Source organism: Hemicordylus capensis, chromosome 4 (genome assembly GCF_027244095.1).
Source record: "Hemicordylus capensis ecotype Gifberg chromosome 4, rHemCap1.1.pri, whole genome shotgun sequence".
Lineage (NCBI taxonomy): Eukaryota > Metazoa > Chordata > Lepidosauria > Squamata > Cordylidae > Hemicordylus > Hemicordylus capensis.
Genome location: NC_069660.1, coordinates 139299494 through 139326335, shown reverse-complemented (window position 1 = coordinate 139326335; position 26842 = coordinate 139299494). Strand labels below are relative to the sequence as shown.

The following is a 26842-nucleotide window of genomic DNA, read 5'->3' as shown; positions in this document are numbered from 1 at the left end:
TGGGCAGTATATAAGTTCGATCGATGAATGAATGAATGAATGAATAAATATATATAACAAAACAGTATGTAAAAATATGGTGTACAAAATGGTCAGGATACAGAATGATTTGGAAGTATCGGTGACTCTCGGTTTACTATATGGCCCCTTAAAATCTTTACACTATCCCTAAAAAGCATGATGCCACTTGTATATTATACATGAATCAGACGAAGCATGCCATTTTAAATAATGCAAATCGTTAGATAAAATCAGAAAGACTGGAAAATGTGTGGATCTTATTATGCTTCCCCCCTACCCCCTCAGCTTTCTGATTAGTTAAGAAATCAATTAATGGTTTCTTGGTTCTGGTGTGTGTAATGTATGAAGTGCTGATCACAGAGAACATTGCAGTGTACAACTGTGTGAGCTTGTTTTGATTCTAGCCATTCACTTCAGTGCTCTTCAACTACAGTTGCTTGTAGAAGTTACTTGCCCCGATTTCCTTTCCTCCCGCTTTCTTCCATATCCCAGGCCTTGATCAATTTTCTTTGGATTTAGGAGCAAGCACAAAAATTTGAGATCCAGACAGTGAACACTTGACAAAATTACAGGACTTAGTGATGGACACTGTGGTTACCGCATGTGGGACATGAATTGGCTTCTCTTTATCCCCTTTCAAGTAACATACTTCGAACAGAAACAGGGCTGCCTGGGACAAGTCAAGATTTTATTAAATAACACTGCCTCTGAATATTCTAGTCTAGGTGCTATGGCTCCTAGGAACTTGGGATTTGTCAAGCCCTGCCTTATCTGCACTGGTCCTAAGGAAGCTTTATATGGCACAGATATATGATCCTTTTTATCTAGGGTCCATATGGCCAATAATAAATTGACTGAGAGACCACAATAAAACACACACACACACACACACACACACACACACACACACACACACACACATTCACAGTTCACCTGCACTTGGCATGCACAAATGTGTTGCTGGGTGCAGCTTGCTTTTAGGTCTAGCAATCTGAGAGTTCTTTCCTAGAGAGTTAGTTGTAACGGATCTGAATCCTTAGGAAAAATTCCCTGAGGACTTGGGCCAGAGGGGAGCAAATAGAGTTGAAGGTCAAGTGCCAAGTATTTACCCATACCAAAGGATTCATCTACGGAGGACAACTGGAGTCAGTGGGAAAGGGAGGTCATACAGCCACTAACAGGTACTCTGGATCAAGAGCCCAAGGAGCAATAGACATAGTGACTGCTTTGTTGCATATGCCAGCATGGTGTAGTGGTTAGAGTGCTGGACTAGGATGGGGGAGACCTGAGTTCAAATCCCCATTCAGCCATGAAACTAACTGGGTGACTCTTCTCTCTCAGCCTAACCTACTCCACAGGGTTGTTGTGAGGAGAAACCCAAGTATGTAGTACACCGCTTTGGGCTCCTTGGGGGAAGAGCGGGATATAAATATATAATAATAATAATAATAATATGCGCACACTGAGAGGGTTTATTGGAGTGAAATTCTTAGTCTCCTCCTATCCTGTCCTGAAGAGTGTTGCTTGGTAGCTCTTGGTGGCTAGAAAACCTGTTTCCCTGAGAGGTTCATGCCCACTACTCTTCCTCTTTCCTCCCTGCTCCTTTCTGTCTGCATTAAGTTGACTGTGTTTTGAAGGCGTGATTTCCAGGAAGCTGCCCATAGGCATTAGTGACCAGTGAAGCAGAAGTGCCCTGGAAGAGCTGCCCTGCAGTTCCCCTTCTGTAGTGCTTAGACATGGAAAGCAGTTCCCGAAGTGGCTCCATCAACATGCTTCTAAGGCACTCTAGCCATGAATTTAACGTCTGCTAACTGGGCAAAGAGCACCCTTTAAAGTGGTGACTCACTTTTTATTTAACAGGAGGAGAACAATTGTACGTTGTAATTTATATTTAGCAGAAGGAGAATAATTGACCATAGTGTTAGTGTTCTTTCCGGAGGCTGTTGCTGGTGTTTCCCATGTTTGTCTTTTAGACCAGGGGTTGGCAACCTTTTCAGAAGTGGTGTGCCTAGTCTTCAGGGACACTTGAGGAAGGATGCTGCATGAAGCAAAGTTGGCGTCCCTCCCTGCCTTGCTAGCCCCACCCTACCCCCTACATCAGCCAGGCCATAGTTCTGTAAACTTTTGTGCTTTATCTTCTCCATTTTGGGAGCAGACAAAGAAACAGCAGTTAGTTGCTGGAGGGGGGACAGAGAATGCAAGCGCGGAAGACCAACTGCTATGATGCTCACTGTCTGCCTTTGACTGGTGTGTCACTGTTTGTTGTGGCAGGCCCCGAGCATGCAGGATTGGTGACAGTGGCCTTGTTGGTTTACTGGCTGGTGTGCTCTTGCACGTGCATGTTCCTTTTTTCAGAGCGCATACATTCAAGAGAGCCAGCGCAGCCAGAGGGACCTCCACCACTGATCCTGGATATTCGCTGCCTATGACAGCAAGCTGTGGTAAGCAATGCAGAGGCAAGCAGCTGGCATCATAGGCTTCCTAGCATTGTGAGTGGTGCTCAAAATCATTTCACATGCTGCTTTGGCACCCATGCCGTTGACTGCTAACCCTTGTTTTAGACTGTGAGCCCCTTTGAGACAGGGAACCCTTTTCTCATTCCTCTTGCTATGTAAACTGCTTTCTGAACTTTTGGTTGTGAGTGTGACACTTATTAAAACACTTTAATTGTATTTAAAACTGGATGTGTTCTGACTCTCCAACATTAGGACCGTATCCACTGCTAAAATAAGCAGTAGAAAGCTTAGAATGAATGCACCCATCCTGTTTTCAGACGTTGTGACTAGGCACTGCTGGCAACAAAGACTAGAACTGTAAAAGAGTATTTTCCTCCTTCCTGCTAAGACACACATACCTGACTTGATGTGCGCAGCTTCTCTCATATTCATGCTCTTGATGTTCATAGCATGAACAACTGGTTGCCAGAGGGGGGGAAAGGTGACTTCACGTATTCTAGAATGTAATGTATACCTTATTCTATATGTATCTTGTATCTTTTACTGCAGAAAGCCTTGCGACCTGACATGGGCTACAATACTTTAGCCAACTTCCGGATAGAAAAAAAGATTGGCCGTGGACAGTTCAGCGAAGTTTATAGAGCTACGTGCTTATTGGATGGCGTGCCAGTAGCTTTAAAAAAAGTGCAGGTAAGGATGTCTCAAGCTTTGTAATATCAAGAACTCAGCTATTATATGATTGCTTTAATGCTATTTTAGATAACTGTAGTTCCAGAACCTTCCATAAAACAAAGGTTACTGAAATATATTTTAATAATAAAAAGGTACTGATCTGGATCATGATCCATTGAGATCCATAAGAATGGGGTACTGCGCCTGCGCAGGATCCTCGCGGTGGAATGGTGCAGCTCCTCGAGGCAACTGAGCCCCACCTCCATGCCTACAGTGTGCTATGCCTAAGGCAGGCCGGGTGCCATGTTCTTCAGTTCTTTTCCAACTGCTGCTGTGCACAGACCTCATACTTTTGTTCCTTGTCGGTTAAGTTTCTTCTTGTGAGTTCGCTATCTAAACCCCCCTACCCCGCAAAAGGACTGTTTTATTGGTTTTTGACTTTGGAGCGGCTAGACTACCACAACAGTGCTACTGACTTCAGAATGGACTAAGCATATGGATTATGTCTGACGGAAAGAAAACCTTTAAGAGGTGTGAGGGCTGTAATGCCAAACTCACCTCAGAAGGTCTGCATGATTTGTGCCTTATCTGCTTAGGTAAAGGGCATAATGTGTCTGCATGTAAGACTTGTCTGACTTTTTCAAAGCAGCCACGAAAAAATCGGGCTCTTCGGCTGTGCGCAACTATTTACAATGACATGTTGAGTCCATCAACGCTGGGGGGAATCCCATCCATTGACATCGAAATTGGGCTTGATGCCGAAAGCTGGGCCATTGAAATAATCGAGATCATGGATCTGGATTTCCTTTCCAAGGTGGTGTTAGACTTCCACTTTAACCAAGATATTGTCCTTCCAACATTTTTCAGAGACCCCTCGCCTTTAGAGTGTGTAGTGCACTCTCTGGATGTCCGATGGGCTCTCAACGCCTTTTTGTTGCTTACCAGTAAAATGCTTCTGCATTTCGAGACAAAGAAAGTCCTGCTGGCTGGTGGAACTAATTTTGCTGACTTATAAAGCACAGAACGTTGATCCATCAAAGGCTATCAAGGCCCACTCCACCCGTGCCTATGCTTCGTCTGCTGCACACTTGTCTGGTGTGGCTTTTACAGACATTTGCAAAGCTGCAACATGTTCCTCAGAGTTACCATTCATTGAACATTACGTCATAGACTTATGCTCTGCAGTGGAAGCTTACTTCGGGAGAAGTGTTTTAAAGCAGGTGTTACAATAGCTACTACTGTACCCTCCTCCGAGGGCAGCTAGCTAAACACCCATTTTTATGGATCTCATTGGTTGCTCACCTGTAACCTATGAACTGGTAGTGATCTGTTGACATCCATAAGACCCTCCCAAACCACTCCACTGCAGTAGTGTTCCGCAGTGATTGTACTGAGTGTGCATTCATTTGACTTCCAATAGTGAACCTGCCAATAAAGGATGATTGTCCTCTTGGCAGTTGTCCAAGAACTGAAGACTATGACACCTGGCCCCCCTTTAAATAGCATGCTGTTGGCATGGAGGCATGGCTCAGTCGCATCAAGGAGCTGCGGCATTCCACTGCGAGGACCCTGGGCATCTGCGGCATTCCACTGCGAGGACCTGGGCAACCCCATTCTTATGGATGTCAATGGATCACTACCAGATCATAAGTTACAGGTGAGCAACCTGTTTTTAGCTGATGTCAGCAGCCTAGGAAACTGCTTTACTATGAGAGAGGATAAAGAGAGGAAAGCTGCCCAAACTTCATAATACATGTAGGGTTTGAGTGTGTGGTCAAGTTAATGTGCTCCCCTTCTCTCCTTGCCTCATGTTCATCAGTTGCCATTTTAGATGAAATGGCTAGCTGTAGTTTGCCTCAAACCATGAAATAAATTGTTCAATGTTGCTGGTTCAGACAGAGTGGCAAACTGGTTTGTCTCAAGTGAGGAAATTAAGGATGGAATTGCTGTGTATGAGTAGAAGAGGGAGGGAGAGAGAGCAGGGAGACTCCCAAGATTCCTTAAAGCTTGTTCTGAGAGTGTTACACCATAGTTTGCCATTGCATCTGAACCAACACGTGCACTCTCTCAGAGAGATTGTGCATTGAGAAGGTCTGGAGAGGAACATAGTCACAGATCCATCATGCGTATTGCATTGTCTGTATACCAGTTAATTCTGATTGTGGTTTTAGCTTGGGATATTGATTGATTGATTGGTTTTTCAAACTTCTATACCGCCCAAACTTTCATCTCTGGGCGGTTAACTTGTTTAGCTTAATTTGGTTACTTTGATTAGTTTGATTTCACATTGTAACTATTTTATAAATGTTGTGAGCTGCCCTGAACAGTAGTGTACTGGAGGGGTGGAGTATAAATATTTCAAATAAATAATAAACAAAATAGACAGTACTGACCTAGATGGACCATTGGTCTAACTCAGTATGAGGCAGCTTCCTATGTTCCTATGGCCTTCAGTAGAAAACTGTTCTTCCATGGGAATGCCAGAATTCCCAGAGTGGGGTAACTGTGTTTTTCTATGAACAGGCCTCTAATCGTGGTCTGAAAGATATGTGAGGCAGTGATGGTGACTGACTGACACACTGCAGAATAGGATGGTCTTGTCCAACTTTGGTGGCTACCAGTGCAAGGTAATTGCACTGGCAGCCACCAGAGTTGGACAAGACCATCCTATTCTGTAGTGTGTCAGTTCCAAGGCCATTAGTTCAGCTCCAAGGTGGTTCTTCTTGGCTTCTGTGAGGTACCATATATGAACCATTTAGATTTTTGAGGAGGAAGGCTGACGCTCTTGCCCTTTCCATTGCAGCTATATAATTAATTCTCTTAGTAGGCATGCATGTCCTGAATTTGGCGGCGGAACTCTCACGACACATTGCGAGAGGTCTGGCCTTGGGCGAGAGTTGAGGGGGAATAAAAAATGGCAGTGGCGGGACACAAAACAGCCAGAGGAGGTGGCCTCAGCTGGCCACTAGGAGGCGGAGGCGGTGGGTCAGCCTGGCCTGGAAGAGGTGGTGGCAGCCTGACGTGGCGGGAGGCGGAGGTGGCAGGACGGCCTGGCCAGGCCAGGCTGTCCCAGGTATGGAAGAGGCAGCAGAGGTGGCCTGGCTGCTGGGAGCAGGAGGCAGCGGCAGGATGGCTAGGCCCAGGTGAGGGGGGAGGAGGCACCGGCGAGAGGTAACGGGCGGCAGAGCGCAGCCCCAGTGCCCGTTGGAGGCCCGGGTGGGAAGGAAATGGGCGGCAGGACTTCCCAGTTCTCAGCTCGAGAGGAGGAATGGCGGCGGTGGGGCCATTTTCGGCCTGCCGCTGCCCCAGTAAGGATGACCTGGCTGTGGTGGCAGGAGGGAGGAGAGAGGGGGGCAAGAGAGAGTGGGGCAGGAGGGAGGGGGAGGGGGCAAGAGAAAGTGGGGCAGGAGGAGGGGAACAGCAGGCCCCAAAGAGCGCACAGATGCAGATAGTAGAAAGTATTTCCCTTCTACACATGTGTGACAAAATGCAGATCTCCCTCTTAGCTGAAGAGTATCTGACCCTTCCACTTCACCCTGAGTGCTCTGAATGGGGATTTTTCTCACCTTTTGTTATTGAATGAGGGCAATCTTACTCCTTTTTTCACAATAGGTAACCAGCACAACTAGACTTACCTTTAAACACTTAGGTTAAGACCCATTAAGAAGGATGAACCTCCAGTTTGTAGGGAAAGCCTCAACCCTAGATTGGCTTGAGACTAGAGTTACATCAGAGATATGCCTGCTCATTTCATTGGATCAAAGAGCTGTCTATCTCTGGAAGAGTGGGAAATCCTTCTCCCTCTTTAATTGCGATAAATAGAGGCCTAGCCATTAAATCACTAGTCACTATTTTCTATGTGTTCCTGGTGTCCAGAAAGGGAGATGCTGTAGAGAATGGCCCTGAGCCATTTTTGGAAGGACAGTATATAAATCAACTAACTAAATAATAAATTAATGCTCTTTCAGCCAAGGACCCACCTAACCTCTGAAGTCAAGTAAAGCTCAGTGTTAACTAGCTAGTTAATTTTTAAAAAAATTCTTTCTGAATTCCTGTGGGCCTTTCCTTACTCCCATTTCCCCCTATTTTCCCAATTCTTTGTTCAATGTGCAACTCTTATTCTTCTTAATGCATTTAGTGTAATTAGAAGTGGCTTCAGTCTGGTTTTAAAAGTTTCTGGAGGCGTACTTGCGAAATTGTTCCCCGTGCACTTCTTAAGGTCATGCACTACTAATGATTTTGTTTTTAGTCTAATATACTTTTTGGAGCTGGATTCTGTGGACTCTGACTCAGTGCCAATACATCCCAAGCCGGATAGTTTTAGAGTGTTGAAGCTGTATTTGAGCCTGGTCAGTGGCTCTAGATCAGTCTTCAGATGGTGGCATTCTACCTTGAAGGAGTGGCATGTTCCTAAATTGAAATCAGAGCAATCTCTCTGAGGGTAGATCCAGGGAGAATATACAGTAACCCCTCAGCCCATCACAACATGCTTCAAGGAATGGTCAAGAACTTTTCTGCTCAGTTCTCCAGGGTCATAGGAAATTCACTGAGGGACAAGCTCGCAACCTCCTCCCCCTCGCATTGCAAAGTGCCCTAAGCACACACCCTGCGTCAATATCAGATGTCAATGTTCCATGGGACAACCTTTGTTAAACAGATGACAAAGCTTAATCCTAGATTTTCCCTCAACTAATCTGAGCAGGCCCTATAAAGTGCTGGCTAAAATGAGCTGAGGACAGGTTCCAAAAGCTACCTCCTCTGAATAGTGTTGCAATTCACTGTAATGCACAATGTGATGCACAAAGCTCTGGCTGGCCCCGGGGGCTTTTTTCCTCTACCTTGCTGGCTGGAGAGGACTGGGAGAAGGAGCGAACATCTCCTCTTTCTGGAAGTGCCCCCCCCGTGTCAACGTCGGGTGCAGGGGGCATGTCCTATATTGGGAGTGAGGCCACTCAGCCCTGCTCCCAGTTTTCCAGAGTCGGTGCTGACGTTGAGAGAGGGAGCTGTGGCCACTACCAGGAATAGGGGCTGGTCACTCTTCTCCCCATCCTCCCCAGTCAGTACTTTGTACAAGAGCTGACTAGCTGGGGCTTTCTTTCTCTGCCTTGCTGGGAGTGAGGCAGGGAAGAAACCACCAGCCAGTGCTTGAACAAAGTGTCAGCTGGGCGGGAGAGGAGCATGCTTCATGCTCCCAGCCAGTGACTGCTTGGTTGGGTGTGGGAGGGGGCAAGGGAGTGCCTTGGTGCCTTGCCAGATCCAGATGGCCTAGGGATGCTACCATTGTCCAACCCCCTCGTCCAATGGCGGTTTCCCTCAAGATGCAGTGAGAACAGCAACAAAGGGGACCTTTTCATGAGTTCTTCCCCTCCTGTTTTCTTCTTAGGTCCCCCCCCCTTCTTGTTTTTTGATGTTTAGGTGATGTTGTAGATATCTCATGTTCCATCTCTGGGCTATTTTTCTCTTTTTGAGTCCCATATGCGGAGTGCAAGTGAATAGCTTTCCAGTGGTGCCTCTTTTGCATTGGGAAAGTCCCTACATAATTTTATGTGAATGAGTCATCACCTGTCCTGCTGCCATCCTGTACTGGTGATGATCTATCCTGTTGCTTGGCAAAGCACCCAGGCCTGGCTTGTGATGCTGACACATTGTGCATCACCGTGAATCACAGCACTATTCAGATGGGGTTGCTTTTGAAAACTGTACTAAGCACTTTTCGGCCAGCACTTTATAGGGCCAGTTCTGAATAGTTGAGGGAAAGTCTAGGATCAAGCTTTGTCATTTGTTTAGCAAAGGCTGTCCCATGGAGCGCTAGCATCTCTCTCAAAATGTTCTTGAACATGCTCATGGTTCAAAGTTCCCCTCCCCCGCTATTTAGTTTCCAAACAGACCTAAGTAAACTCCTTTATTGTGGTGCAAGGGAAAGGCAGGAGGAAGCAGGTTAGTATTAAATCACAACATAAAATGTCAAAAGGAACACGACTAAGTCAAGCCAGTCTTTCTTTCTTGAGCTATTTTTAAACTTAAGAATGTGGCAGAATTTATAATTGCCCAGCAACAGTAACTTTTTTGTTGTTAGAGAACATTTATCCCTACCTACAGTTGACAATTTCAAGCCATCCTTATCTGCTCAGGAATTAGGTGAATGGGGCAAAACGTTCCAGCAGAATTATCTGGAAAAACTCCTTTGCATTTTGTGCCTTAAGTAGCTCTATGCTTTTCTCCTTTCAATCAACACTTAATACCTTGTGTTAGAAGTTCATAAAAGGATTCCTTTTATCTGGCACATGAATTAATTATTCATTGTGCGTTGTCAGTGAATTGCCTCCTGAGGATTAAATTAGAACTAATTAATCTTAAGGAAAAAGGTCTAGTTTCACATTATATAAAACTATGACTGGCCATTTTGTTGTCCTGGATATAATTTTATTGCTTATATTTTTATAGGTAATTTTGCAGGCTCGTTTAGCCACAGCTTTATTTTTTTGCTGGTTGTGACATATTGCTTAAATACCCTTTATTTAAAGCACCAAGTTTTAAGACCAAAGAGAGAGTACTTTTTCATTGATTAGACTGCCATTCACACATTCTGAATAAAAAAAAGACCTTTGCTCTCTAAGAACACCAGTGATCTCAGAGAAGTATTAAATTTTGCAGAAAAAGGAACTGGATCGCTTGTAGTTGGGGTGTTCCAAAAGAAGTGTCCTTTTAAGTTAACCAACTTATGTTTATATGACTTGAAAAGTTGAGGTTTAAATTAGTTGTTGGATTAGAAGAAATAAATGGTGAATTTGGGAACTTGGATTTAATGGGAGTTTCTTTGGTTTTTAAAATAATTGGTCCAGCTTTGTGCTCCCTCCTGCATGACTCTGCATCTCACTCCCTTCTGCCTGGTGCTACAGTAGCACCGCCCCTTAAGGATCATTGCCTCCACCCTTCCCATGAAGGTTGCCACCCTACTCATGCCCTTGCAAAATATCTTACACTCTAAAGCACCATTGTCCTTTGTCCTTTTCCCTGCGAGGATCCTTGCTGCCCTCTTTGCAGCACTTTGTATTGCCTTTTGGATATAGCTCCTTCAGTCTCATGTCATTGCTACCACCTCCTCACATTTTATTTGGATAGGCAGCAGTGATAGGACTGCCAATTAACAGCTGTTGCTCGCTTCAGAATTGAAACCACATCCACTCAGTGGGTACACTCAACTAGGTTGTTAATCCTGTCCTGAATGGACATAAATCCTTAAGGGGCAAGTCCTAAAACATGGATTTGTCTAGATGTGCCTGAGCTCATTAATAATATATTGGTGCAATAAGTGACAAAAATATGTTTCTGGTTTTCCTTTTGCTGGGAGTGGTGTGTGTGTGTGTGTGTGTGCGTGCGCGCTTAAGAAGCTTTATCAGCCCTCTTCACATTGGGCTGTAGCTCTTGAGAATCTGAAGGCCTCTCTTACAGCAACAAAGGAGAAAAAGCTCTCATTGTTTCTCCTGCAAGCAGACTGCAACCACAACTCAGTACAAGGAAACCTGGCTTGCTCTCTTTCTAGGCCAGCTCTCTTAGGAGCGAGACACAGGCCCGGGGGAATATGTGAGTTTATTTTAAGGGTCCACATAGCTCCTTGTGAAAAATAACAGGTATTAGGCAGTATGACATGGTGCTTAAGGCTGGTTAATGTAACACTCAGGGATTGTTGTGCTCTTTGTGGGGAAAATAATAATTTGATTTAAAATCTCAAATGAACATTATAGATGGCAACATCGACCTCTTAGGAACAATGCAGTCAAAAATCTTCTGCTAGCATTTGAAGTTTCTCTGCTGGTTGATATTAGTCAAAGAGAACGGTCTCATTTGTCACAAAGTTGCTTGGCTGCAGTAGTTAGGGATTGTTAAGGGAAGTAGTAACACAGCATTAATAGTGTGTTAATGGGCTCCTCCACAGTAAACCACAAACAAAGAGCAACTTCTCTTAAATAGTAACCTGTTTTTTTGGAATTCTCCTAAGGCAATCAGATTAATCAGTACCAGGTGCTTTGTGTTGCTTGGACAAACTTGAAAGGATGTCCTTTTAAAAGAATGGCCTCTTAACTTCCTCCCAGTATGATCATTTTAATACTCTAGTTTCTCCTGTTGGTAGAATTATATCTTGGGAAAAGGTTTGATATAGATTATGTCCAATGCTAAACTCAAATCTGACCCTATAACCTAAGGGAAGTATGAAATTGATTCTGACAGGATCAGCCCTTTAGGCCAGGGCTGGACTGACTTCATTCTCTCTCAGACTACCTTCCCCCCCTCTAACTAGACTTTCCATGGAACCAGACAGCTAGGCTACCAGAGTGTAGCAAGAGTCCATATTGAAATGCTTTAATAGTTGAGGCACACCTAAAGTAAAGTAAAGTGTGCTGTCAAGTTGATTTCGACTCCTGGCGCCCACAGAGCCCTGTGGTTTTCTTTGGGTAGAATACAGGTGGGGTTTACCATTGTCTCCTCTCGCACAGTATGAGATGAGTATAACCTTGTTGCACTAGACCAAGATCCACTGAATTCTATTATTATTTCTTGTTTACACAGTCAGACAGGTGTTATTGACTGATTTGTTTTATCCAGACATCGAGTCCTTCCCAAGGACCTGGGATGGCTGAATTTTATTATCAATATCATTGTTGTTGTTCTATTATTTCTTGTTTACACAGTCAGACAGATGTTATTGACTGATTTGTTTTATCCAGACATTGAGTCCTTCCCAAGAACCTGGGATGGCTGAATGTTATTGTCAATGTTGTTGCTGTTGTTATAGATATCGTCGCAGAATATAGGCTGTTCCCAGTAAAGTTGCTTTTTGTAATTGGCTGATGGTGATTTCTGTGGCCCCTATGGTGTTGAGGTGATCTTCAAGATCATTATTATTATTATTGCAAGAATCCCCAGCATCTTTCAGATGCTAGGTAGTCTATTGGAAACTGGCCAATAATCCTCTGATAAAGTGCAGCCTACATCTCTTAGGTTGCTTAGAGCCAGCATTCTGAAAGGATGGAAGAGGATTGTTTCAGCTTTGTGAGATAGTTCCTTCATCTTTAGAAGCAAGTAGACAACTTTCAAGTGTGCAGTACTGGAGTCCTTGCCAGGATCAATGGCCAGCTGCTGGAAATGCTATAAGTGACCTGAAACTGATGAAGCCATCAGGGATGGAAATAGTAGCCCAGATGGGGAACCAAAATCAGGGTCATAGTTAATACAACCAAGAGCAAGGTGGCTTGGATGGGCTGGTAAAGGTAAAGTGTGCCGTTGAGTCGGTGTCGACTCCTGGTGACCACAGAACCTGTCTTTGGTAGTATACAGGAGGGGTTTACCATTGCCATCTCCTGCGCAGTATGAGATGATGCCTTTTAGCATCTTCCTATATTGCTGCTGCCTGATATAGGTGTTTCCCATAGTCTGGGAAACACGCCAGTGGGGATTCGAACTGGCAACCTCTGGCTTGCTAGTCAAGTCATTTCCCCGCTGCGCCATTAGGTGGCAGGTCGTGTGAATAGGGATGCTGGCTCTACTGAATCCGTTTTGCTGAGGAGAATTCTAACCAGTAGCATTGGTTGCCTGGCCCTGAAATGCCAGCAGTTCCCTTCTCTGGCCAGCAGCTGTACTGGCCCAATGAGAAGTGAATTTGTACCTAGCCTGATTCAAGCCTTGAGGTGCCTGACAAAAAAGAAGGCATAAATAATCAGCTGTAAGGAAAATAATGAGTAGTCATGACATAGGCTTGCCAGGATGTTCCTTGGAATGCTTTTTAAAATGCTGAGAAGCCAGGAGATGCAGTTTCACTCTTTCCCCATCATCCTTACCCATAAAAGCCTTGGGCGTGCGTCCGTGCCGCCCGTGTCTTTTTCGCCCGATCTGGGCATGCACGGAGCGCATGCCCAGATCGGGCGAAAAAGATACGGCCGCCCAGAGACGGGCGGCCATGTTGGACCAGGCGGTGGCCGCGGCGGAGCGACTGGCTCCGATGGCGGCCGCCGCCGTTATGGCGAGAGGGCCGGGAGGAGCAGAAGCGGCGGGCCAAGGAGAAGCGGCCGCCGCCAACGGCAGGAGGAGAGTGTGGCCGAGGCGGCGGCGGAGCCGCGGCCTCGGCCAAAGGTAGTTGTGGCCGCGGTGGGGCGACTGGCCCCGTTGGCGGCGGCTGCGACGCCACCGAGAGTGCGGGTGAGGCGGTGGCGGGGCGACTAGCCCCGATGGCGGCCGCGGCCTCAGCAAGAGGTGGCAGTAGCTCCCCTTAAGGCTAGCGCCCGTTATTACAACGGGCTAAAAATTACTAGTTCTTTCATACTTCTGCTGTAGGGCAAAACTGAAGTCCTACGTGCCACAGCAGGGTGGGGAGGAGGGCAGACACAGGGCACAAGAGAGTATTTGCAGCATCTCTGATGTGACTTGGCAACCCTAAATGGGAAGGAAGCTTTTAAAAACTGGAATCTGTGGAGGGGGGGCATTGAATATATTTTATTTATTTAGGATATTTGTACCTGTTTTTCAGTGTTTATAAAATTCATAAGGGTAACAATAAAACAACTAACAAAATGCATTAAAAATTATAAAAGCAGTCAGATCAAACAGCAAAAAGACTTAAAAGGGTACCAAGATAGCATAAAAACCAATACCATATAAAAACCATTCAGTATAAAAGCAAGTCATCCAAGCACTGTTCAATAAAAGCTACTACTAAAATGCTCAGGCCAACAGAATAGTTTTGAACTGATGCTAATTGTCAATATAAGTTGTATGTGCATATGTTGCACACAGCAACCTCTGCTCTGACTCCTTTGTGAGTTCTTTTCAGACTTTATTCTACAGTTCATATAAAAATGTTTTGGGCGCCATTGGAGCTTGCCATTGCCCACTTTGCTCGTGTTGTCTTGGTTGGAACCCTAAATTTGGCATACTGAGATTACAGTTCAGTGGAACTTCTAGGTGCATGGATCAGCTTGTGCATACCCAGTGGGGGAATTTTAATTTTCCCCTCTTAGCAGCTCTTCTCCTCTGTATTACAAACTGCTTTTGAAGCTCCCCTGGGTTTGAAAGGCAACTTGAGATGTGGCATGAAGGGGCTGGTGTGAGATAGGGAGGAAAGATAAAAGCCCTGCTGGGTGTGCAGAGCTAGTTGTACTCCTCTCTGGATTGTGGCCATAGTCTCTTTGACACACACTTGCAAGTGCTCATGGCCTCTTCAAGCTTGTCTAGACAGTAAATTTTACCAGCTTCAGTGTTGATTTCCACGGGGAATGTTGCTGCCTGTATAAATGGCAAACATGCCATTCCACACTTGCTTACTACGAATAGCCCCCAAATCCGTTGAAAAGTTAGAATTTAAAAAACCCTCTTTTGCTGTGTCAAATGCAAGGCGCTTTTGTGAGTGTTAGATTGCAGCATATAGACACTTTCAGCGGGTTTCTTTGGCAGTTGTAGCTGGAACGATTACTTTCTCTGGGCAGAAACTGTAGGTGGGGTTGAGAGGGGTTGCGTGTGGGGCGGGGAGGAGTTTCACGCTGCCCACATCTTTCTGTCTTCTGTGGTCATTACTCTTCTGGTCGAGGCAGGGGCATATTAAGCTGGGCGGTGGCCTAGGGACAGGCTAGAGCAGCGTTTCTCTCCCCCCCCCCCACAGTGGCAGCAGTATTGTTGCTGCTACCACCACTTGCTGCTACCACCACTGCACCCCCACCCCTCGCTGCGGAGGCCAGGCGCATAGGTGTGCACTGGGAAGAACAGTGTGGCGGCCCCTGCCCTCTCCAGCCCACAAAACACTTGCTTCGCGCTGTCTGGCTGCTACCTTTCTAATGAAGCAAGCACTTAATGTGCTGAAGAGGGTGAGAAGGCCACTGTGCTTTCCTTCCCAGTGTGTGCCATGAGGACGCAGAGGAAGGAGCATGGCCATCATGCCTTTGTGCACTCGGCCTCAGCAGAGATGGGAAGAAGGAAGGCAAGCGGAGAGGGACTACAAGGCGGCAGCGTGAAGTGGGAGAGAAATGTCTCTATGGCTGCAGCAGCAGGGAGAAATGAGGGCAGTGGAGTGCGGTGGCGAAGGGCACCCTGTGAGGCGAGGGAGCACCTTGGGGGGCCATGGCTGGAATTTTTTTTTTTTTTTAAAGGATGTGGTTGATTGGGACAAAAGTCAATACCAACAGCCATAAAAATAAGATGGGCAGATGAAAATAAAAGCAACTGAACAACCTGGTTTGTCATGTGATGGTTGCATGCACACCTAGGGCATACTGCCTTTGGGCAATAACAGGTAACAGTAGGCAGAGAAAAAATGGTAAAGATATCAGAGTGGTAGTGATGCGTGGAAGCAAGGCAAGGAGGCAGTGCAGAAAGAGCAAATTTTATATTGCAAAATGACTACAGAGGAGACAAGAAAAGTACACAAAGACTATAGAAGAAAATTATGTGTATGCACAGCCCACAATCACTCTGGATTAAATAAAGTGTGAGAGTCCACCACTCCTGCTGCAAAAAAATACTCCAGTCTAGAAAGGTTCTTCATAGCGCTATCAAGAGCACCATTTTATTAAAACTGATCTCTTGTACTTTTCAGAACTTTTGTTAGTGGTATACCATAAAGGGAACTATGTTCCTCCTGGCTTTGATAAGATGAAATGTAAGAACTGGAGCTTCAATGCTGGTAACTATAGGTGCATTCCAGTGCTATCCAAATCAGTTAGTGGCTTGCCGTAGTGGGATGTACATTCCATCTTTACATCTGCAGAGAATCTGCTCAAATGGATGGGGATTAAATAACTCTGTTCAAAATGGCTTCAGATAGCTAAAGCATTAAAGATGCTGCCCCAGACATTTCTGCTGTTTCAATAGCAGAACTAGTTGTGCCTTTACCATAGATTTTGAACCAGGAGGCTGAAAAACCATTACTGTTGAACTTTCCAAAGGGTTGCTGATTGTTTGCCTTATGTATCATGTAAAATCCAGCAATGCACACATCTAAGTATTAAAGCAGAACACCCCAAGATGACAACTAGTTAGAATTCCTATAATATCAGTATACAGTTCATAATTGGGGGATATGCTGTTGGATTAAATGCTGTTTATATTAAAAATGGGCTGAAAATATTGTTTAAACAACACTTTCAACCAATTTTTAATATAGGCAGCATTTAATTCACTTGCATCCCCCCCCCCAAAAAAAAAATCATTACAAGCATATAGCTAATAATATACAGCTTATATTATAGGAATTCTGGCTAATTAGTTGTTGCCTTGGAGTTCTTTTGCTGTAAAATCTAGATGTTATATGTTATGTAGTCTGCATTCTTGGATTTTATAGAATTAACTATTACAGAAGTGCAATAGTAATGTCTGCTAAGCTTCCTGAGCATGTTTTATTTATTTGATTTTTATACCGCCTCGCCAAATGATTCTAGGCCATTCACAAATATAAAAACAGATAAAAATAGTTTTGCTTATTAAAACAAAATTAAAACCAATTTAAAAACATTTCAATAATCCCAAAAGCCAGATAAATCTGTCACTTTCCAATTCTAATTCTATTTATTTACTTTATTGTATTTCTTTACCCCCCTTCCAAAAGTGGCTCAGGGCAGTTTACATTAATTGTGAATGGTACCATCATGTGATGGTCATTCTGTCTCCTTGATGTAACACAGCTACTCTATTTGCATTACAGAGGTGGTGACCATTTCTTAGCCTTTTGTTTTTGTTCTTTGAGTTGATAATTGCAATAGTGTCCTTTCCCTGTAAAGCACCTGCTCCACCCCCCCATCAATTTTCTAAGGTATGTTGTCATGCATTTCTCTTGGGAAGGTCTCACCATACAAAGAAATTGTTTACTGCTCTCTCTCTCTCTCTCTCTCTCTGATTTTCTTTCTTCCTGCCCCCATTGGTTGAGATGCTTAGAGAGTGACATAGAGGTCCTCTAGCCTAGAGCCTTTGTGGTGGCAGGATCGGTGGATTTCTGCACTTTATTTAATCCAGATGGAGTGTGGGCTGTATACTCATCAATTCCAGCTCCTGGCCTGCCTCTCTTGCTCACTGTCTTGGCAGTGGCAGGAGAAGAGAGAGTGCATGCCTGCTTGAACCATGGGAAGCAGCAGTAGTGGCAGCAGGAGGAGGGAAAAGAGAGAGAATGAGGAGTGTGACTTTGGCAGAAGAAAGGGGTGGGGGAGAGAGAGAGAAATGCACAAGGAGCATACTGAGGGCAGGAGGGAAGAGAGAGCACTGTGTGCTTGAGGCAGCATCCATGTCTGTATCCTGAAATCTAATGAGCATAGGAGCTACTTGCCCATTCAGCACAGCATAAACTAGGTGTGCTTTTGTTCTATCTTTTTTGCAGCTTGGAGCGATTATCATGGTAGAAAAATATGGAATGTCATGTACATCGTTTATATGGCCAGCAACATCTCCCCATATAAATCAACAAATGGCTTGAGACTCTTACAGGCAAGAAGCGAAACAGAATCTGAAGGAAAAACTAGTTGCTTCTAAACTAACAACCCTGACTTATTCTAACCAGAGTTCTGAAACTAACCAGGATCTGAACCCGAGAATCTCTGGTTAGAATAAGCCAGGATTGCTCCCTTTGGAAGTAATGAGTGACCTAACAATAATTGGAAGTAGAATTCTTCCCATCCTTGTGTGTTTGGAGAAGGGACATGCACTCCCAAGGCCATGGGGCATCACACAAATGAGAATTGAATCCTGGGTCCATGTTACACCTGAACTGGTCCCAAATAACTAACTAACTAACTAACTAACTATATATGTGTGTGTGTGTGTGTGTGTGTGTGTGTGTGTGTGTGTGTGTGTGTGTGTATACACACACACACACACTTGCAGGCCAGAATGAAGGAACTACTGCAGGCCAGAATGAAGGAACTACTCTCGCTTAGTTAGATCACCTTGGTATTAAAATCCCGAGGCTCAGCACACACACACACACACATATATATGATGTGCTGAGCCTCGGGATTTTAATACCAAGGTGATCTAACTAAGCGAGAGTAGTTCCTTCATTCTGGCCTGCAAGTACTCTTTTTGCCAGGCATGTTCTGAACCCTAAGTTGTAAACTGTTCCTTCTGTGTTTTCCATCAGCACTGGCTTGCTTTTCAATATTTAGTCAAAACTGAATGTACAGTGCTAAAACGTCGTACTCCCCCCACTCTGTTAGTCAGATGTTGTTTTTTTAGTCTTAACATTCCATTCATGTGACTTGTCTTGCTATCATTCTACTCTGCCCCTCAACCTGCTTCCTGAATCATAACTTGCAGCCTAGAATGTTTGCTTTCTATCATTTGTAATACATGTCGGTGAGAGAATTCTGGGGTGTGTTTCTGTTCAAGTTCTAGATTGACTGTTTAGAATGTATATCTAATAATATCTTTCACATAAGATCTTTGCAAAACTTCCTGATTAATATCTGTTGCCAAAAGTGCTTGGTTTTGCTCTACCTAAGAAGGGGTGTGTGTGTGTTCATGATCAGGTTTGATCATGAGCAAAGATGCACCTTTTAAAGTGGTGATTCTCTTAATATTTAGCAGTGGAGAGCAACTGGCCCTATCCAGCCCCAGCACAGCATCCCTCCAGTGGCTGCTGGTGGTGTCTATCTTATGTTTCTTTTTGTACTGTAAGCCCTTTAGGGACAGGGAGCCATCTTATTAATTTATTATTTTCTCTATGTAAACCGCTTTGGGAACTTCTGGTGAAAAGCGGTATATAAGTGTTTGTTGTTGAAGGAGTGTTTTGAGGAGCAAAAATGGGGACACTTGAATACAGCTTGCTGATGTGCTTCATGAACCTCTACACCTCACCATAATGGCCTTACGCAACTAGAAATATCCTGCTTCTGCAAAACTTGCCTGGGGATCACTTAATATTTTAGAGGGTATCATAAAGGAAATATGATAGAAAGATGCATTGTCCATATCATCTTATAGATAAAGAGGACTTCAGTGACAGAGGGGGGAAATAGACCATTGGTGGTTGTTGCTTGCACTTCTGAGAAATGAGATTGCCTGTACTGAAATACAGATCTGGACTTGTGTAACTGTTCTCATTACAACCACCATCACTCATTTTATGTTAGTGTTTTCCAAACTTCTGATGGCTTAGACAAACTTATTTTTGAATTAGAATTCAAGATGTATTTCACTCTTTCCAGGGTCAGAGTTGGCACAGCTGGGCACCTGCCAACGCCCACACCCTTGCAAGGGGCTCACCAACAAAAGTCCCCAGTCATTGCCTGTCACCAGTGCTGCCTGCCCTTTGACTTAGAAGGAGTGAGTGAGTGGATGACAGTAGTAAGGAACTAGAGGATCTGCTACCATCCGCATTCTCACTTGCTTGTCTATTGGCTCTGTCCCCGGCATGTGAGCAGTCAGTGGTGGTGAGCAATGGCATTGAGGAGGAGATAAGGGCACTTAGTGAAGCCCCTTACTTTGGGTATTTTGCCTAAGGGGAGCCAGCGCTGACTCATTTATCCCAAGCAGTTTACTTCTAGGTATTGTAAACATATCTGACCATGTCAGAGCCTGTGTTTCTGTATGAGTGGCCTCCTAGTTGGAAAGAGGCCAGCCTGTAGCAGTGACTACTTCAGAGGCACAGTAGGAAGCCTTTTCTGCTGTCTCTGCATCAAGAGTGGTCAAATGATCCAATCGCACCCAATGCGGAGATGCTGCAAATTACCCACCTGCCCAGTATACAGGAGACCCTAGTTATTTGTGGGTTCTCCATTCCCAGATTTGCATATCCATAAGGTTTGCATATCCATAAGGACCTAGTTTCTTTATTAACTGGGCTAAAATTGGGTTACTTTTTGCCTATTAGTGGTTCTTGAGTGGCCGGAAATGACTTCCAATGCCATTTCCTGCCTCCATTTTGTAGTACAGAGCTATTTTGTGGCTCGCTTCAGCAAAAAACAAAACAAAAACCCCTCAGAAAAAGAACAAAAACTAGGAGGATTTGGGAGCTTTGGAGGCATTGCTGGAATGCAAGATAGTGTGCTTATTTCTGCTCCTTTTTCTTGTGATTTTTCAGCACACTTCAGTGTGTTTAGGAACCTACCCTCACAGTCCCCATAGGATTATGGTCTCTTTATTTGTGGTTTTGTTAGGTGGAAATGGAACCCCTGCGAATGAAGAGGGCCTCGTGTATCTGATTAGGAGGAGGGATGGTTAGAGCAGTATATCATGTGGAGTTACAGCAGTTGGCTTCCACTATGGATAGGTAATGTGGGCTTACAGGAGCCTTCAGTTATTTTAATTAGTTTATTTCTCATGGTATATGCTTTGGGAAATTCTCATGTGTATATAGTGTATATAGCATACTTTGTATATAGCATACTCTCTGAAACAAACATCGAAGACATATATTTTGTGAATTTACTTTCACTTAGTAAATATCCTTTTTCTTCCTTCCTTCAAAAAAGATATTTGATTTAATGGATGCCAAGGCCCGTGCTGACTGCATCAAAGAAATAGATCTTCTTAAGGTAAATATTATGCTGAGCACTTCTTGGAATTTAAAGTGTGATTCACCATTTTCATATTAATAAGAACAAGATGTAATTAAATGACCAGTGTGTGGTGATAAAAATCTTACATGCGCTATTTCAGTATACAAGTATAATTGGTTTTATTTATTTATGTTTGTATCCCATTCTGTAGAAAGTGCTGAAAAGTAGGCCACAACCCTGCACCTTGTATGAGGGGGAAACAGGGTGCAGGACTGCCTAAGTTTCTGGGTATTTTTTGATAGTGATTGATTTTGTACAAATTAATTGAGCCAAATATATCACACAGTTCCCTCTGCCTCTCGACTACCAGGCTACCTCTGCAGGCTGTTGACTTTTGAATCAGTACCTTCCTGCACCTCATATTAGATTATGTAGGAGTTAACAACAACCGGGCCTAGGTAGCTTGGGGAGAAGTCAACAGGAGCATGGGGGCATATTTTAACATGAGGAATTGGGAAGGTCTTGGTTTTAAAACCAACAGCATGTGGACTTGCAATGCGCTTGGCATGTCAGTAATGCAGCTGTAGAGGTGGACAGGTGGGCAAGGAAATGGCATCCATTTGAAGGGCTGCTTATATACTGCTCAGAACAACAGAAACACACAGCCAGACTTTCAAAACTCTACTACACAGAGCATGCTTTATCAAGGTCAATTAGGGCTATGAACTGATTTTTAAATAATGTTTAGTTGATTAGTCATCTGTATTTTAACTGTTTGATTGGATCAGTCAACTGCATTTAAATACATTCGTGTAATACTGAAATCTACCTCTCACATTTAGGGGGGGAAAGCTCTACTTAATACTACTTTCATATTATAATACATATTATAGTATTATACCAAAATCAAAATATACTCAGAATATAAATAATTGTGCTCATAACTTTCTGCCTCTCCAGTAAAAATGGCGACTTACTGTTTAGTCAGCCTTAATTGATAGATCAGCTGTTCAAATCGGTTAAAGGTTGGAGCCCTAAAAACATAAAACAAAAAGTCAAATGCTCCAGTGGGCTTATTTCTATAAGTCCTTGGGTGCATGTGAGTCTAGGATTGAATTAAATTGCAGTAAAATTGCAACTGCTTAGATGGGTTTAATGAAGTAACACAGTAGTTGAAATCTCTGGCTGCTTCATTGCAGTTGTCGGCCTCAATACGTGCCCAAGGAAAGTACTTTCTGCTTCTCCATATGATAGTTGGAGTCATATCATTGTATGTCTGTGCATCCCAACAGTGCCAGTATTCTTCAGGTTCTCAGGCAAAGACTTTTCGGTCTTTCTTTAATCACACACACACACCCCAAGCCCTGCTACATGGCTGGTAATTTCTGGGATTGAACCTGAGGCTTCCCACAAACACAGCATGTGTTCTTTCCTTAAGTTTTTGGCCTGTTCTTCTTATGGCTGTTGTTTGAAAGCTAATGTTTTGATTGTACGTTAATAAGTTCATTAGTTGAGATTAAGCTCATTTCTATTAGACAAGCCTTCAGGAATAGAATTGTTTTAATTATCTTAGACTTTAAATACTCATTTTTTTTTTTAGACTGAACTGTCATTTTTGTAGGATGTTTTTAAATCACTTTGAAATCCTATTTTCCATGGTTTGCAGTGATCCATAGAATATATGGTCTTGACAGTTTCCAGGTATATCTAGATGGTTTCAGGGTGGTGGTTGTTTTGTAGCAGGGGAGCTAGGAAAGAGTCCCTTAGTAGGTTCCCTTCACCAGCAAAGAGTGGAGAATGCAAAAAAGCTACTGCAGATTCTTCTGCCCAGATTATTCTTCTGCCCAGCAGTAAAGCCAAGCAACATGTTTTTTTTATATATAATATAACCTTCCACCTATCCGTAGCGTATTTAAGTACACTAATTAATTTATATGTATTTAAGTACAAATTTTTTTAAAAAAAATTAAAAAAATATTTTGGTAACTAAATCTGCCATTTTAAACTGGTTCAGATACATGTCATGCAGATTAATTGCCAACTTTTATGATTACAATGTTTTTTCTGTACCATAAATAAATAAAATATATTTATTTTGAGAAATAGTTTTAAACATACTGTTAGCATGAACTAATACCACATCCTCCAGAACTTGGTCAGTCATACTTGTCCACTGAGAAGGAAGAATTAATTTCAATTGCCAAATATTATTTCCATCTGTCTGGTATAGCAGGAACCAAAACCATAATTTCAGTCAGATTTTTTTAATTCTTGTCTCTCCGTGATATAGAATAACATTTATACAGCGATAATATACCTCTATGGGGTAGCCACATCTGTTATACTGAACAGTATCCCGACTAATGCTGCCCTTGTGTTATAACATGATGTGTGAGCAATAACTTTTTTCTTAGACCCACCCCACCATTCCCGCTGCCATACCTCATCTGCCGCTGAGGAGACATCACAGCCCCACAAACATTTGTGCGGAGTGGGCAGCGAGGACAGTAGCATGAAGGAGGGGAGCTGGTCTTGTGGTAGCAAGCATGACTTGTCCCCTTAGCTAAGCAGGGTCTGCCCTGGTTGCATCTGAATGGGAGACTAGAAGTGTGAGCACTATAAGATATTCCCCTTAGGGGATGGAACCGTTCTGGGAATTGCAGAAGGTTTCAAGTTCCCTCTCTGGCATCTCCAAGATAGGGCTGAGAGAGATTCCTGCCTGCAACCTTGGAGAAGCTGCTGCCAGTCTGTGTGGACTATACTGAGCTAGATAGACCAATGGTCTGATTCAGTATATGGCAGCTTCCTATGTTCTTAAGAGGGGATCGGGGAAAATAATTGCTCACACAAACTGCTCTAACTCAAGAGCAGCATTAGTCTGGGTGCTGCTCACTGTGTACAGTTCTGGGCTCCCTCTCTTAAGAAGAAGAAGAAGAAGATGATGATGATTATATAGCTGTAAAAGATATACAAGGTGAACTCAAATGATCCAGGCAGCCTAGGAGGAAGGGATAAAGAGTTTGTCTTTACACTCAGGGCCCTGCCAAATATTTCTCTTTCAACAAGTTGCAATAATTAATTGTAGTTCTCCTAATGGTAGCTACGTTTGTAATAACAAAAGGATGGGAAAGGGTAAAAACCAGTCAAAGATGATTTTTGGGACATGCTAATCATGGACAAAATATACTCAAAAATAAAACAAGTATCAACCCCCAGTCTACAGATTTTACAATGCTGGATACCTTTCTTGAACTATATAGATAAGTCTAAAATAATTCATAATAAAGCTGAATGTTTGGAAATCCGTCCTTATGCATTAAAAAGCAAAACAAAATGACTAGTAGATATAAAAAGATAACATAAATAACTTGACACAATAACTTGACCATTCGTGTGATAACTTTGTTCTTTTGTATTGTGAAAATATCAAAATTAATTTGAAAAAAACCCAATCTGTTGTTTTTGTAAAAATCAGGAAAAAAGTGACTGATGTGGCAGTAAGATAAGAAAGAGGTTTAAATTATGTATAGTTGGAGATAGTAGAGACATCTTTCTGTCTCTTGCAGTATTAAATCATGGAGACATCCACATAATCTGATTAGGCGATTCAGGAGTGATAGAAGTAGTTTTGCACACAAGCTTTTGAAACAACCCAGTGTGGTGGTGGATACTATTCCTTGCTAACTGAGCAAAGAGGCACTTTTTAAAAAGTGGCGATTCTCTTTATTTAGCAGGGGGAGCACAACTGGCCCTATCCAACCGCAGCACAGTATCTCTCGAGTGGCTGCTGGTGGAGTCTATCTTATGTTTCTTTTTTAGATTGCGAGCCCCCTTTGGGGACAAGAGGCCTATTTTTTAATTAGTTAATTATGTAAACCACTTTGGGAACTTTTGTTAAAAAGCAGAATATAAAATAATTGTGGTAGTAATAGAAGGCTGTAGAAAAGGGTTGCACATATTCATGAAGGATATCGGCCATGGTAATTAAATGGATTTGTCTGATTCCTAGGGCAAATAAACAAACAGGATGACCAGCACCATTGTGCTGTGAGATTGCAGAAGTATCTGGGTGGCAGCTGCTGGAAACATAATGGTGGACTTGAGAGATTTTGGTCTTATCCAGGAAGGCTATTCTTACTTTCACCTTTTAACTGAGGCCCAAACTAGATAGGATGTGAAATGCATGTGCATCTAGTTCCCTGCTGCTGCTGTGTGTATCTGTGCTGTGACATCACAGAGGTCTGTACTCCTCCATTGCAGAGACCAGCAGCAGCTGCCAGTGCCATGGACCAGTCCTGGAGTAATATGCTGCAATTTCACCATAAGGGAAAATACTAGTCAGTGTTAAAGTGGGATGCAGAATCTCATGTCTAGGTTGGGCTGGATGACGGACAACAAACTGAGACTGAATTGAGATAAGATGGTGGTACTCTTTGTGCAGGGTCAAAACTCGGGAGATGAGTTTGATCTGTCTGTTCTGGATGGGGTCACACTTCCCTGGAAGGAACTGGTCCGCAGTCTAGTGGTGCTTCTGGATCTGAGCCTCTCTGTGGTGTCCCAGGTTGAGGCAGTGGCCAGAAGTGCATTCTGTCAGCTACGGCTGATACACCATCTGTGTCCGTTTCTTGAGATAAACAACCTCAGAACAGTAGTATATCTGCTGGTAACCTCCAGACTGGATTACTGCAATGCGCTCTAAGTGGGGCTGCCCTTGTATGCCCAGAAACTACAGTTGGTCCAGAATGAGGCATCCAGGTTGGTCTCTGGGTCATCTCAGAGAGAGCATATTACTCACGCATTGAAGGAGCTGCACTGGTTGCTGATGTGTTTCTGGGCAAAATACAAGGTGTGGGTTATAACCTATAAAGCCCTAAACGGCTTGGGTCCTGGGTATTTAAGAGAATGTCTTCTTCGTCATGAACCCCACCACCCATTGAGATCATCAGGAGAGGACCATCTGCAATTGCCACCAGCTTGTCTGGTGGCTACTCAGGGACGGGCCTTCTCTGCCACTGCCCCGAGGCTTTGGAATGCGCTCCCTCCCCATCTCTGACAGCTTTTAAAGTCTTTAAAGACACATCTGTTAACCCAGGCTTTTAATTAAATATATTGTTTTAATAGTTTTAATACTGTTTTAAAATATTATTTAAAATTTTTAAAATTGTAACATTTTAACTTCTTGTTTTTTTGTTTTAGCTAATGTTCTTCTTTTTCTGTTTTTACTATGTTGTATACTGCCCAGAGACGTAGGTTTTGGGTGGTATAAAATATGTATAATAATAGGTTTAAACCTGAGATGAAGTTCATTCATTAAAGTATCCAGGTTGATACCAGTATGTTTGTGTGCCTTACTTTGACAAAGCATCTCTTTCTCTTGCTCCTTGGACCTCTCACTGTTTCAGAAATGTCTTGAGGTCATAATCTGAACTAATGCAGACATTTCTAATTGAAAAATCAGTCACAACTAGTTCACAATTTGGAATACAAGTCCTTGGAAATTCGGAATTAGCCCAGTGATTGCAGAACTACTGATCCGAGAACTCCACCTCACCCCTCTTATGGCTTTCTGGGAAATACAGTATTTTCCCCCTTTCCTTTTATTTAGGGTTGGAGAGATTGAGGTCTTTCCTCACAACTCACAAAAGACTCTCCTGGGCCTCCGATTATGGAACACTTATTCTGAACTAGATGGTGTATTCACAAGTTGAGTTCCCATTTGGATTCAAGGCAATTGAGAGTTTTTAGGTTCACTTCCAGTTCACTGAACAAAACCCTCTTTGAACCAATTTTAAAGTTCTAGTTCAGTCAAATTCCCTGGTCCTTGTTGAGTTTGATCTGATTTTTAAATCACTTTTATGAATTTAATGAACTAAGAATTGCTGTGCATGCAAATGGTAATTAATATATGGTATTAATAGTATTTTTGTACTGTTGTACAGGAGCATACTAACAATTCTCTCATGAGATTTAGTCTTAAATAGAAAAGGACACTTAACAGTGTTGTCACCAACAAATTATTAATACTTGGGGATATGAATGTTCAGCTATAAACTGGAATATTGGTTTATTTTCCTAGCAATTGAATCATCCAAATGTAATTAAATACTATGCCTCATTTATTGAAGAAAATGAGCTAAATATAGTGCTGGAATTAGCAGATGCTGGAGACCTCTCTAGAATGATCAAGGTAGGATTTGTTTTTCTTTTTTAGTAGAATGTTATAAA

The 26842-nt window shown here is 43.1% G+C and overlaps 1 protein-coding gene across 7 annotated transcripts in view; it reads left to right on the top strand.

Moving 5' to 3' along the window:
• The window catches only part of NEK7 (NIMA related kinase 7), a 115954-nt gene that overhangs the window by 41821 nt on the left and 47291 nt on the right, over nucleotides 1-26842 (top strand). For 6 of the 7 annotated variants that reach the window (XM_053245249.1, XM_053245253.1, XM_053245248.1 and 3 more), the window contains 3 exons: nucleotides 3027-3167; nucleotides 20591-20653; nucleotides 26694-26804. In XM_053245249.1, the coding sequence (XP_053101224.1) occupies nucleotides 3027-3167; nucleotides 20591-20653; nucleotides 26694-26804 (315 nt within the window). The remainder of the gene's footprint in view (nucleotides 1-3026; nucleotides 3168-20590; nucleotides 20654-26693; nucleotides 26805-26842) is intronic. The other variant, XM_053245252.1, reaches the window with a different exon arrangement.